Source organism: Pogona vitticeps, chromosome 6 (assembly GCF_051106095.1).
Source record: "Pogona vitticeps strain Pit_001003342236 chromosome 6, PviZW2.1, whole genome shotgun sequence".
Lineage (NCBI taxonomy): Eukaryota > Metazoa > Chordata > Lepidosauria > Squamata > Agamidae > Pogona > Pogona vitticeps.
Genome location: NC_135788.1, coordinates 117,230,934 through 117,244,720, shown reverse-complemented (window position 1 = coordinate 117,244,720; position 13,787 = coordinate 117,230,934). Strand labels below are relative to the sequence as shown.

General features: G+C 41.0%; 1 protein-coding gene across 1 annotated transcript; it reads left to right on the top strand.

Moving 5' to 3' along the window:
* The first annotated feature begins 2,963 nt into the window (after positions 1–2,963).
* LOC110070918 (vomeronasal type-2 receptor 26-like) lies at positions 2,964–13,381 on the top strand. The gene is made up of 6 exons (XM_078378804.1): positions 2,964–7,318; positions 7,596–8,435; positions 9,412–9,639; positions 11,289–11,415; positions 12,696–12,943; positions 13,337–13,381. The coding sequence occupies exons 1-6, from the start codon at positions 7,028–7,030 to the stop codon at positions 13,379–13,381; spliced, it is 1,779 nt and encodes a 592-aa protein (XP_078234930.1). The 5' UTR covers positions 2,964–7,027.
* Positions 13,382–13,787: the final 406 nt, after the last annotated feature.

Below are 13,787 nucleotides of genomic sequence, written 5' to 3'. Positions count from 1 at the left end.
TGAACTCCGGGAGGTGGTGGAAGACAGGACAGCCTAGCATGCTGTGGTCCATGGGGTCATGAAGAGTCTGACATGATTTAATGACTACACAACAACAACATGCAGCCTTAGTTGCAGTGGGCTAAATAGGATTCCTTAAGGTCAGGTATAGTCTGGAAATCCATTTGGTGAAAATCTTGTGTCCAAATTAGAGATGGAAACAGATTTTAAAAATGAATCACCAAATTTATTTAAAAATCGCTGATTCATCTATTTGTATTCGTACAAATCAATGTCCCAACGAATACAAATCAATGAATTTTTAGTGTTTTTTATTTTTGAACTTGTTGGGTAATCATATGGCCCCTTTAGACGCCACAATTGCAGAGATTCTTCCCCTAACATTCCCCTACAATCTTTCCAAGTTTGGTTAAGATTGGGTTTCAGATATCTGAATTATACACCCAATAAGAGGGCCCCCAAGGAAGGTTCCTCCCAGACACCTAGAGACATCAAAATCACAAAAATTCCCCTGATTTTCCTCTACAAGTTTGGTGGATTTCCCCAAGCCTGTTGATAAAGGGCACTTTCCAGGGGAGGCACTTTTGGGGTGTATAACATGGATGTCTGAAACCCAGTCTTCACCGGAATTGGAGGGATTGTAGGGGAGAGTCAGCAGAAGCTTTTCTGTGATTCTGCTCCCTCTAGTTTCCCTGAGGAAACTTTCCTGTGTGTGTCCTCCTTGTGGGTATATAACTCAGATGTCTGAAACTCAAACTTCCGCAATTTTGCCAGACTTGGAGGGATTGTAAAAGAGAATCAGGGGAAGATTCCCTGCAATTTTGGAGCATCTAGGTGCTTGGGAGGCCATTTTATAGGATTCTAAAGGCAAAAATGAACCAATGAATTGATTCGTCAATTTGTCGGCAAAAAGTCATAAATTTGTCTTTCACGATTCATTGAGCATGATGAATCACAAATCAAAACAATTCACCATTTTTTCTGATTCGTGTCCCTCTCTATTCCAAATAGCATATGTACCCCGCAGACCTATTTGGTCTTATTTACTATTTGGGTAAATTTAGAATGAGGAAATGTAAATAATCCACCTACTTGCCCAATTCTCTCTCCTCTTCCTTCTAGGAGGAAGTTTTTAGAAAAATAAACCCACATTTTTTTCTAAGTAGCACAGTGAGTGCATCAGGGCTGTGGAAACAGACTTTTTAAAAAACAGTTTTTCTTCCACTGCCCCACTATGGAGGATCAGAGGAAGAGGTTAATTCCATAGCTTGAAGTAACTAGCCTATCTTTTGTAAATCACATCATGGTATTGGGAAATTCTGAAAGTTGAAGGTAAACATAAAGGGACAAGCTGTGCTTTGGTCTGATCCCAGCAGTCGTATGTGCTGGAAACCAACCAAAGTGGATCAATCCTATTTGCACTAAAAATCCTTATAATCCCTCAGAGGGACCCGGAAAGATATGGGTAGTAATACTTCAAGGATGGGCTGGTTTGCTCTGGGAATTTGTTGAATTGTCAGAAAAGGGAAGGAATAAATCGCAACAAGCCAACTAACATCCCTGGAGAACACATACAATGGAGTCTGAGGCCTGCACTTGGTCATTTGTAGATACCTTGATTGCATTAATGAAAGCATCCTGAATCCTATTCAGACAGCATAGACCGATTTGCAATAGTATAAATACCACCGTATCAAACTGGCTGAAAAAAATGGTTGCTGTTGCTTCACAATGAGCTGCCGCTTGCATTTGTGATTATGCATCAATTTCTGTGAATGACATGTGATGATGAATACAAATAGCAATACAGGTAATGAATGAAACATTAATCTTCTCAAGAGGAATTCAATGGACAGGTTCAATAGGAAAAAATGAATAATATCAACAAGTGCCACTTCAAACATACATTTAGAAAATAGGTTCCTTTTGCATATATAAACTCAGAAATTTAGAAACAATTTCAACTGCTGCAAGACATTGTTTTTTTTCCTCTTTTTTTCAGACAAAGATTCATGCTTCGATTGCCCAGATGATCAGTTTCCAAGTGAAAACAAAGACCACTGTGTCTTCAAAACAATAACCTTCTTGTCTTACGAAGAGCCTTTAGGGATCACTTTAGCCAGCATTGCTATTTCTTTTTTCCTGGTCACAGCTTGTGTTCTTGGAATTTTTATCAAACACCGAGACACCCCCATCGTCAAAGCCAACAATCGGGACCTCACCTATTCTCTCCTGGTCTCCCTCCTGCTCTGTTTCCTTTGTTCTTTCCTCTTCCTTGGCCAACCTAGCACTCTGACCTGCTTTTTACGACAAACGACTTTTGGAGTTGTCTTCTCCGTAGCTGTTTCTTCTGTCTTGGCCAAAACTGTCACTGTGATTGTTGCTTTCATAGCTACCAAACCAGGCTCCAATGTGAGAAAGTGGGTGGGGAAAAGGCTGGCCAACTCCATTGTCTTTTCCTGCTCCTCTGTTCAGGTACTAATATGCATCTTATGGTTAGCATTCTCTCCCCCATTCTCAGATTTGGATATGCATAGCACAACTGGGGAGATCGTAGTGAAATGCAACGAAGGGTCCGCCATCATGTTTTATTTGGTCTTGGGCTACCTGGGACTTCTTTCTGCCGTCAGCTTTACTGTGGCTTTCCTTGCCAGGAAGCTCCCCGATAGTTTTAATGAAGCCAAGTTCATCACCTTCAGCATGCTGGTGTTCTGCAGTGTTTGGGTTTCATTTGTCCCCACCTACCTGAGCACCAAAGGGAAATACATGGTAGCTGTGGAGATCTTCTCCATCTTAGCCTCCACTGCTGGGCTGCTGGGCTGCATCTTTTCCCCGAAGTGCTACATTATCCTGCTGAGACCAGAGTTAAATAGCAAGGATTATCTCATAAGAAGAAAGAATGAAAATATGTAACCATGTTGTTACTTGTTCTGTGTGATCTTCATCATAATTAGGTGCCCAACAATAAGGACAATAAAATCCTTTCGGCTTGTACTTGTCCTCTGCTCTTCCTCAGTAGCATGTTGGATGCCTTCTGATCTGAGGGGCTCATCTTCCAGCGTCATATCTTTTAGCCTTTTGTTTCTGTCCATGGAGGTGTGGTTTTTTTTGGCAAAGGTACTGGAGTGGCTTGCCGGTTCATGCTCCAGGTAGATCGAGTTTAGTCTGAAATCTCTACTATGGCCTGTCCATCTTGGGTAGGTAGTGAAATTGGAAAGATGGTTCTTAATTCAAGGCTGGAGGAAAAATAAATACATTTTTTAACATATGACCTGTTTAACATGAGATATCTCCATTGACAGCACATGAAACATTCACAGTCCCCAAGATTTGTAACTTGCGTTACTTTGCATCATTGGTGTTCTGGCAGCGTTGAACTCTAGGCCTGTTTTCATATGCCTGTCTCTTGCAAAGAAAAACTATTGTCATATATTATGTGATGGAGTGCCATTCTGCCCCATTAGCTACCTTGCAGTCAATTAAGTCACTTCCAGTTTCTAGCTTCCATCATAGAATTTTCAAGGTGATTCAGTTGTTCAAGGAGTGGTTTATATTTTGTCCACCCACTTCCTTCAGTGAGTTTCCATGGATGTGCAGGGATTTGCACCCATGTCTTTCCTGGTTTTTACTGTGACCCTTTGTTCACTACACCACAATAGGCCTTGAGTGAGAGGTAAGTGGGGTCCAAATATCTGCAGCTCAGACAGACCTTTTAAATTTTGCACATTTCCTCAGAACAAAGCTATGTTGGAGGCACTGTGGAAATTGAACATGAAGCTCCCACTGACATCGATTGAAATAAGGCCTTAGTCCCTGAAAGGGAAGTCCATTAAAGTGTACACCAAATAAAATAAAAGATAAATTTATATTACTTCTGCTTTGGGGCATGTGGATTTTGACATAAGAAGATTGTACTGCTCATGTTTGATTTATCCTTGGTTAAAAAATTTGGCTAGTAAAAAGAGCATAAAAAACTTTTCTTTGGAAGAAAAACTCTTGATATATTAAGGTTACAGTTACTTCTGGGAAGCAAAAGATTCCAATTCTCCTTTAGATGACAGTGATTTATATTTTTTGTATGTACATGGCTTGTATTTTTTATTTTTATTTTTTTGGTATTTAAATCAACTTAGTTTGCTAAAAAGATAAGCATGTGAAGTCCACATAAGTTTTTAAAAGTTTCATGGCTAGGTCTTTGATCACAGTGTTTATTCACCTGCTAGTAGAGAAGGACAACAGTCAACACTAGATAATGTGCTATGCAAGGTAGGTATATTACAGTTGCACAAGAGTGCATCTATGGTATTGTATGGTATTGTGCAGCAGACCAAATCAACATTCTACAGGGCAATTCTAACAATGAGAGGAGTCCAAACAAAAAAATTTTAAGTCTGAAACTCAGATCAGCACTAAATTTGGCACAGTTGTAGCAAACAGTTCTTTTGCACTGTGCCAAGTTTGGGAAAGTTTGGACAAAATATATTTTTAATTATTATTGGGTGGTTCAAGCCAGTTTGTCCTTTGGACAAAAAAAGTCTTTGGTGGTTCCCAACCATGTCTTCTCCAAGCGCCACCTCTGAGTGGGTGCCCTCTGAACTTGTATTTTGTGTTCATCTCTCTTCATGACTATTCAGAAAGAGACACAAAATGTGGGTAATTCCAGAACTTGGCTTCTTTTTTCATGAGTGAAACACAAACTAATTCTCAGGACTGTTTCTTTCCAAGCTCTCTGTGTTTTCCGTACGCCTAACTATTCCCACGGGATGTGGTGGCGCTGCGGGTTAAACCGCAGAAGCCTCTGTGGTGGAAGTCTGTAGATCTTCAGCTGTAAGATCGAATCCACGTGACGGAGTGAGCGCCCGTCGCTTGTCGCAGCTCCCACCAACCTAGCAGTTCAAAAGCATGCAAATGCAACTAGATAAATAGGGACCACCTCAGTGGGAAGGTAACGGCATTCCGTGTCTAAGTCACACTGGCCATGTGACCACGGAAGAATGTCTTTGGACAAAACGCTGGCTCTATGGCTTGGAAACGGGGATGAGCACCGCTCCCTAGAGTCAAACACGACTGGACAAAAATTGTCAAGGGGAACCTTTACCTTTAACTATTCCCAAGGGACCAAATTCGCAAAATGTTTTTAAAGTCTGGTCATCTTGGAACATGTCTCCCACCTGCTTATACACCAATGAGTACACAACAACACACCTGGTCTCCATCTCTAACCACAACTCTGCAGAGATAATTCTCTCTCCCTATAATTATCATATCACCGTATAATTAGTTCAGTAGGCCAAAGCTCCAGCAGTTTTGCAGATCTTCCAGAAAACAATCAGCAGTGAAGTCAGAAAGCCATTATAAAAACCTCATCTTCTGCCATTCAGAGCCGGGGAGGGGGTAAAAGTGAGGCAGGGCTCTGCCCGTTTGCATCTGGAAGCCCCTCACCCCCAATTTTGCTCTGTGACATAGATTTTAAATCCAAGTGTGTTTGTTATTCCTCGAAGAATGCTTCCTTAACTTTGTCCACGTGGTCTAAAAATTTGGGCTGATAGGTTTGTCCAAAGGAGAGTAATATCCAAGACTTATTTTTGTGATTTTGAGTGTTGCCAGCCAGGTGTATGCTGAAGAAACTGATCTGAAGAGCATTATAGTGATGAGACTCATTTGGCTCCATGCTTTCTTTCTGCTGCTAACCCTCAAAAGACTTCACCCAAAATGTCCTACATATCCATCTCTCCCCATTCCTGTCCCACATGAGTGGTATCAGCCAGGGTCCCTCCTCATTGGTGGGATTGTCTCTCATATTATTTGTATGTTCAACGAACCCTCCTTCAAAAATCAGCCTTCCGCTGAAGATTTGGGCCTTGATTTTCCAATGTAAGGAACTCATCATTGTAGAGCATTTGCAGTTGAAAAATCAAAGAAATTTAAAATGCATGGAATAGAATTTCCAAGAGACAAGGAAGTGTCCTGTATACCCAAATCAAAATATTTATTTCATAGTCTTTTGAAAATTTTCTTTCTTTTGTTTACAGTATGGCTGTGCATCTTCTTTTTATAGTAAGAGAGGTAACATTCTCTTCATTTTGTCTTAGAAAGGGAAGCTGTCTTTGCCTCTCCTTATTTATAATAAATATAGCATATTTTCTTGACATGAAATATAATTGAAGGGATATCTGACTTTTTGAGTGAGGAAAAAAAATAAAGTTGCCTCACTAAGAGGGTACACAATACATATACTTTGAGAATAAAGATGAGGGAGAAGATTAGATCAAAGCAGGAAAAAACATACAACTAGAATAGGAAGGAAGGAAGGAAGGAAGGAAGGAAGGAAGATCCACTAAAACATCACTAATAAATTCTTTCTCTTTAGATGAATTATTTCCCAGATTTTGTATATCAAGCTGTCAATTAATCCCGACTTCATAATATCCATTTTCTGTCTGCATCACAAAAAAAGTCTGATTGTTACAAAACAAGTGTTTTGGTTTAACAAGATTTCAGGTTCAGATTTGAGAACTGTTTGGGCATCAAAAGTCATACGTGAGAAAACAAGCAGCAGTGTGTTGTATTCAGCAGAGACTGTTCAGATTATGAAACAATTTTTTTTACTGGATATTCAATGTGTGTCACTTCTTTTATTTTATAATGCTGCTTTTCTCTTACACACTGCTTTGCTTTCTAGTCCTTCTCTGTCTCTTCCCACTTTTGAAGCTTTTCCTTATTATTAAAATTAATGAGATGTGTCTCATTTAGAAGAACAATGCAAAAAGAAGTGATGAGATGACAGTGATCAGAATTGTAGAACAGCGAGGGTGAAAGGGGTCTGTAGGCAGTGGAGTCCAACCTTCTGATTAAGGCAGGAATCCAAGCAAAGTATAATAATGATGATGGTTGTTGTGTATTTATTTTATAAAGGGTCATTTGAAAATGTAGCTTTGTTTATGTACAAAGACAGAGTAAACCAGCGTTACGAGAAATCTGCCTTGTAGATTCTATCTGTGAAAGCTCAAAAAATTCTTTTTGCAGCATGGTGACCAAGTTCTACCAGCGCGTCCTGACACTGGCATATGCTATAAAGAAAGTCAATGAGGACCCTCAGCTCTTGCCCAACATCACCCTTGGATTTCGCATCTATGATACCTACTACTTAGAGTTGATGGCCTATCGGACTGTTCTAGATTTGCTTTCCAAATCACACCAATTCCTCCCCAACTACGAATGTGGCACAGAAAAAAACCTGAAGGCCGTTATTGGGGGACTGAGCTCTGATATCTCCGTCCACATTGCAGAACTTCTACAATCTTACAAGATTCCACAGGTAAGAAGTGAGCAGTGGGGAGGAGGCTTTTTGCCACGGGGTCAAGCTTGATGTTAGAGTCAAACTGCCTCTTTCTCAGATACCAAGTCATCTGGTTGTTCTAACAGAGGTGAGAATGTCATTGATTGATGCCTAAGCTTTGACTGATATTCATTGTACCAAAAGAAATGAAAAATGGACACAGAATGTTTGGAGTAAAACTGATAGGGGAGAGGTAGAGATGATGAGCTGGTTTCCACACAATTCTAATCTAAAATTGGTGTATGTTTTCCTACAGCTTGCATATGGATCATTTTCACCAGAGGAGTATGACAAAATACAGATGCTTTCCTTCTACCGCATGGTCCCCAATGAATCCCAACAGTATATGGGCATAATCCATTTGCTGAAGCATTTTGGATGGACCTGGATTGGCCTTTTCGCTCCTGATGATTACAGTGGAGATAATTTCTTGAAGGTCCTGGAGCCATTGCTGTCTGACAAGGGATTGTGTTCATCCTTCACACAAAGACTCCCACACCATGGTCGTTTAATTGATAGCAAGAATGATAACTTTTATGTGCCTCCCGTGGATGACAGAACCAAAGTATTTGTTATATATGGGGATGCAATGGCCATTATGTGGATAATTGCATTTCAGAATTTAATGGTTCCTCTGGAGATGCAGAGTGTGTATCTTGGAAAGTTGTGGGTTATGATTGCCCAGATCGACCTTATAGCTACAGGACTTACAAGGAGAGTAAGCTATGAAATTTTCAAAAACAGCATCGCCTTTGCAATTCACCCACATGAACCTTCAGGTTTCCAGGAGCATCTTCAGAGTATAAAACCTACCCATATAGAAAATGATGCTTTCCTCAGAGACTTCTGGGAACAAGCATTTGAGTGTTCATTTCTAGGTCTCCATGAACCAACAGAAGCTAATAAATGGTGCACCGGAGAGGAGAAGCTAGACAATCTCCCTACAACTGTTTTTGAAATGAGCATGAGTGGCCTCAGCTATAGCATCTACAATGCTGTCTACACTGTGGCACACGCCCTGCACTTGTCTAGGGCCAAATGCAATACAATATTGGGTGTTAAAAAACGTGAATGTCAAAATCTTCAACCTTGGCAGGTAACTTCTGTGGCATAACATGATTGTATTGTCACAGTCCTACCTGTATATGAAACAATGAAAGACAGTAGTGAGAAAATTTAAAGTGGAGATACAATATAGGAAAACGGGAAGTTGTCTCATGCTGAGTCAAGGTAAGGTAAAGGTTCCCCTTAACATTAAGTCCAGTCATCTACGACTCTCAGGTGCAGTGCTCATTCCCATTTCCAAGCCGTAGAGCCAGCATTTGTCCTAAGACAGTTTCCGTGGTCACGTGGCCAGTGCGACTAGACACGGAATGCCGTTACCTTCACAGGTAACAAGGTAGTACCTATTTATCTACTTGTACTTGCATGTTTTCAAACTTCTACCTTGGCAGGAGCTGGGACAACCAACGGGAGCTCACTCTGTCATGTGGATTTGATCTTACGACTGCTGGTCTTCTGACCTTGCAGCACAGAGGAATCTGCATTTTAACCCACAGCACCACCACATCTCCAGAGTCATACCATTGCTATATTTAATGTAGTGTTGTCCACAGTCCTTGGCAGCAGCCATCCAGTGTTTAGGGAAGATTCTTCCATAGACTTATTGGTCAATCCATCATATTCCCTGATGAATTCCTATTTAAGTATTAACCATGCTATGTTCCGGTTTGCTTCCAAAATCAAACATATCAGGGTCCACAATGACATCATTGTTCACATTTGGATACATAATCTTCATATTAAGATTAGTAATAAGAAGAGCACCATATACTTCAACACAATCCAGAGAGGAAGTATAAAGCAGTATCACAGTTCCTTTATGAGCAAAACTGAAGATTAATTCCATTCTCCCCTAAGATGGCACAAAATCTTATTTCAACAGGTGCTTGCTTGAGAAATGCTTGATTTCCAAGTCTTTCAATAAAGTTTCTTATGTTTTAAAAAATCAGTTCTCTAAAAGCCCTCTGGGTTATTATTCATATTATTTTACTTTTTCTTCACCGCACTAGCTTCATCCTTTTCTTCGAGCCACTTCCATTAACAATTCCGTGGGAGAAACAGTGTCTTTCGATAGTCATGGGGAATTGGTCGGTGGATTCGATATCATGAGCATAATGTTATTCCCGAACAATTCTATGAAGAAAGTAAAAATTGGAAGAGTGGATCCCAGTGCTGCCGATGGGGGGAAAGTGTTCCTTCAAGAGGATGGAATTGAATGGAGCACAACCTTTAACCAGGTGTGGATTCTTCAGTGTTTGGACGCTCCACTGTCAGGCTAGCTGATTCTGGGGTCAAACCTATTTCTTTGCAAAATCATTCTTAATGTCCTGATTGCATTCTCTAACATGGTGTTAGAGCTAATGTAACGTAATGTAATGTTAAAGCTAATGTAATGTTAATGAGCAAATATCTTTGTCCGTTTTGGTGTTTCAATCCATTTGATAGTTTCGGTCAAAGTGCAATGTGGTGAAAAAGGACCAGGTCTTCTTCAGATACAGAAGAAAAAGCCACCTGTGTTATCTGTTTGGGAATGGTTCTTTTTTTGAGTGACAGAGGCACCACTTTGCACATCTTTTTTCCTTGTTGTTCTCACACTTTTTGTACAGTGACAAAGTCTATGAAAGACAAAATGGATGGCACAAGGGCTGTCTGCGATCTTCAGGAATGTGTCAGCTATACAATGGGATGCTACAGTAGGTTTTCTGCATGCACCAGGCTCAGCATGTACATATCTACAAGGTGGTTGGTGTTTCTTTCAAGGCAGACAAAACACAAGCAAAATTAAATTAGTAGTCGTTACGGGAGTTGCGCATCCTAACGATCAAATGGCCGCTCTGCCAGACAGCACGTTTCTTCAGGCAGAGACTCTTTGCCTCACCCTCTAGAATAACGGGAGACAGCTAGGTCTTGCAAATTGACCAGAAGGGAGAGGGAGTGAGCACTCATTTAAAGGAGTGCTCTCCCCCCCATTTTGGCCTCTTTCGAGGCTTGCAAATGTAACCAGTGTGAGTTCCTCTGATTGCCTTCAGGAGCCGGATAGGAATTTTTGACTCGCTGCTTGATTGGCTTATAGGTAAAGGTTCCCCTTGACATTTAGTCCAGTCATGTCTGACTCTAGGGGGCGGTGCTCATCCCATTTTCAGGCCGTAGAGCCAGCGCTTGTCCGAAGACAGTTTCCATTGTCACATGGCCAGCGTGACTAGGGAACACCGTTTTACTTTTCCACCGAGGTGGTACCTATTTATCTACTCTCATTTGCATGCTTTCGAACTGCTAGGTTGGCAAGGAGCTGGGACAAAGCGACACGAGCTCACTCCATTGTGTGGATTCGATCTGATGACTGCTTGGTCTTCTGACCCTGCAGCACACAAAGGCTTCTGTGGTTTGACCTGCAGCACTGCCACGTCCCTTTTTTGATTGGCTTATAGCCGTGAGGAATTTTTAACCTGTCTCACACTGGTCAATACGTGGGGCTGCTGAATGGTGTTTATTGGACTGGTCTTGCTAGCAAATATTGCAGAATGAAGATGGATCGGTGAGTCCCAGTGGGAGGACAGGTAAGGTTATAGCTTATCCAACCTCCCAGTGCTGAAAAGGGTCTAGTGAGACCCAGTTATGTTCGTTCTGCACTACGGCAAGCCCTTTTTGTTGTTGGAATTAATAAAGCGTGGCCCTGGTTTACCCTAACACTTTGTATCTTGCATCATTCTTCTGGGGTGGAGTGGCAAATGTCTGTTTATTTGCTTTAAGTTTAGGTTTTGTGTTCCTATGCTCGTACAGATGACATGGCTACTCCTTTGAAGACTGTTGCTTTGTGTACATCTGTTAAGAAACATTTTCCTGATCCTAACTTTTCTCATCCCAAACTCTTCAACTTTATGGACAGACACTTCCAATCTCTGCCTGCTGTGACCCTTGTGATCCTGGCTACTGGAAAACAAAGATTGAAGACAAGAAATTTTGCTGCTACAGTTGCAATCCATGCCCAGAAGGGAAGATTTCCAATGAAATAGGTGTGTCAGTTGGTGTCCGACCTTCCATCAAGCAGGGTTAATAAAGCAAATTGCTTATTATTATGGTTAGATGATCACTAGGATCTATAGCTAAAAATGATTCTTTATTGGTGAGCATTTGTTTGTAGCAGTTACAGTAAGTCTGTCAGTCTTTGCCTTGTCTAAGAACTAAAGAACAAAAACAAAAAGAGAAGTATATTACTTTTGTTAGCATTTTTAAAAGCTTCAGAAATCCAAAGTTTTTCTATTGAAATCAATGTCTGCCTGCTGTGTCCTGAGATTACAAGTAGAGGTCCCCAAAACTCAAAAATGGTTTTCTAGGAGGCAGAAGGCAACCTACGCAGAAATATGTATTTTCTGATAAGATGTTCAGCCCTACAATGATTTTGGTCCCACTTTATAGCCCAGGTGTGTTTAAGGGCATCCAAGCATCTAGCAAGCAGGGTTAATAAAGCTAATTCTACCTGCATGAGTGTGACATTTTCATGGCTGAGTCAATGAACCTTCTGAAAGCCAGTAGTAGAAATGGAGATGGCCTGCACACCCAAAGCTAGACCCAAAATCATTACATTTCATTTGCGCCTTGAATCTGCATAAAATTTGCTGCAGAATGAATAGGAAACCGAATTTTGTTTTGTGCCACATTTGGTGATATTGGGTAAAATAGTCTTGAAGTTATGATATTTTTAATTACACAAGTGCTTTACTATGCCTGTTACGACACAAGTAATGATAAGGAAACACCTTTCTTTTTTTCCCAGATGCAGAAGCATGCTCCGATTGCCCAGATGATCAGTTTCCAAGTGAAAACAAAGATCATTGTGTCTTCAAAACAATAAACTTCTTGTCTTATGAAGAGCCTTTAGGGATCACTTTAGCCATCATTGCTATTTCTGTTTCCTTGATTACAATGCTGGTTCTTGGAATTTCTATCAAGCACAGAGACACCCCCATTGTCAAAGCCAACAATCGGGACCTCACCTATTCTCTCCTGGTCTCCCTCCTGCTCTGTTCCCTCTGTTCTTTCCTCTTCCTTGGCCAGCCTAACTCTCTGACCTGCCTTTTACGACAAATGGCTTTTGGAGTCATCTTCTCCATAGCTCTTTCTTCTGTCTTGGCCAAAACTGTCACTGTGGTAGTTGCTTTCATGGCTACCAAACCAGGCTCCAATGTGAGAAAGTGGGTGGGGAAAAGGCTGGCCAACTCAATTATCTTTTCCTGCTCCTCTGTTCAGGTATTGATATGCATGTTGTGGTTAGCATTCTCTCCCCCATTCTCAGATTTGGATATGCATAGCACAACTGGGGAGATCATAGTGGAATGCAATGAAGGGTCCGCCATCATGTTTTATTTGGTCTTGGGCTACCTGGGACTTCTTTCTGCCGTCAGCTTTACGGTGGCTTTCCTTGCCAGGAAGCTCCCCAATAGTTTTAATGAAGCCAAGTTCATCACCTTCAGCTTGCTGGTGTTCTGCAGTGTTTGGGTTTCGTTTGTCCCCACCTACCTGAGCACCAAAGGGAAATACATGGTAGCTGTGGAGATCTTCTCCATCTTAGCCTCCACTGCTGGTCTGCTGGGCTGCATCTTCTTCCCAAAGTGCTACATCCTCCTCCTGAGACCAGAGTTAAATAGCAAGGATCACCTCATAAGGAGAAATAATTTTAAAAAGTAACCATTGAAATAAAATAGATCTATGTCATAATTACACAATAGAAATGTAGGAGTAGGTGATATCTTTATAGACCACTAATGAAATCATACAGTCTGTTAGATTTCATGGATGAGGGCTAACCATCAGGTTTCCACCAATGTTCTCACGTGATGGCCAATCGGCAAGGTGTCGTCATGGTGTCAGAGCTTCTTTTTTTGAACAACTGGGGCGTGATATCCAATCGACATCCTTCCTCTGGTGTATCTCTAGAATCACAACTCCAGTGATGCCTGCATCTTTTCCAACTTTCTCTGATGCATTCTTGGTATCACCTGGCAGGACAATGTTCCAAATGTTCCTTGAAAAGAGCTGGTATTTTTAAGCATGTATACATTACTGAAACAGCGACGTCTACATTGGCTGGAGAAACGTTTGGAAGAACAACCTTCAGAACACGGCCAAAGAGCCCGAAAAACCCACAACAGCCATTAATTCCAGTCTCTTGAATGAAGTTATAAACATGGCATCTGATTTTTAAAAAAATACAAACGTGGGTGTAGGACTTTCGTATTATTGTCAATGTTCACTGGGAAAAAGTTTTTTTCTTTTGTCATTATTATTGAATTTGTCATTATTATTGAATTTTTGCTTATGTCGCTGATGCTCCCATTGCAAGCTGCCCAGATTAGTGGCCTGACAATTAGATGAGAAGCTAAAAAAG

Bases quoted from the DNA above. Each gene is read 5' to 3' on its own strand.
- LOC110070918 (XM_078378804.1), top strand. From the start codon at position 7,028: ATGGTGACCAAGTTCTACCAGCGCGTCCTGACACTGGCATATGCTATA. The intron at 7,319-7,595 runs GTAAGAAGTGAG...GTTTTCCTACAG, and splicing joins AATCTTACAAGATTCCACAG to CTTGCATATGGATCATTTTC. The intron at 8,436-9,411 runs GTAACTTCTGTG...TCACCGCACTAG, and splicing joins AAAATCTTCAACCTTGGCAG to CTTCATCCTTTTCTTCGAGC.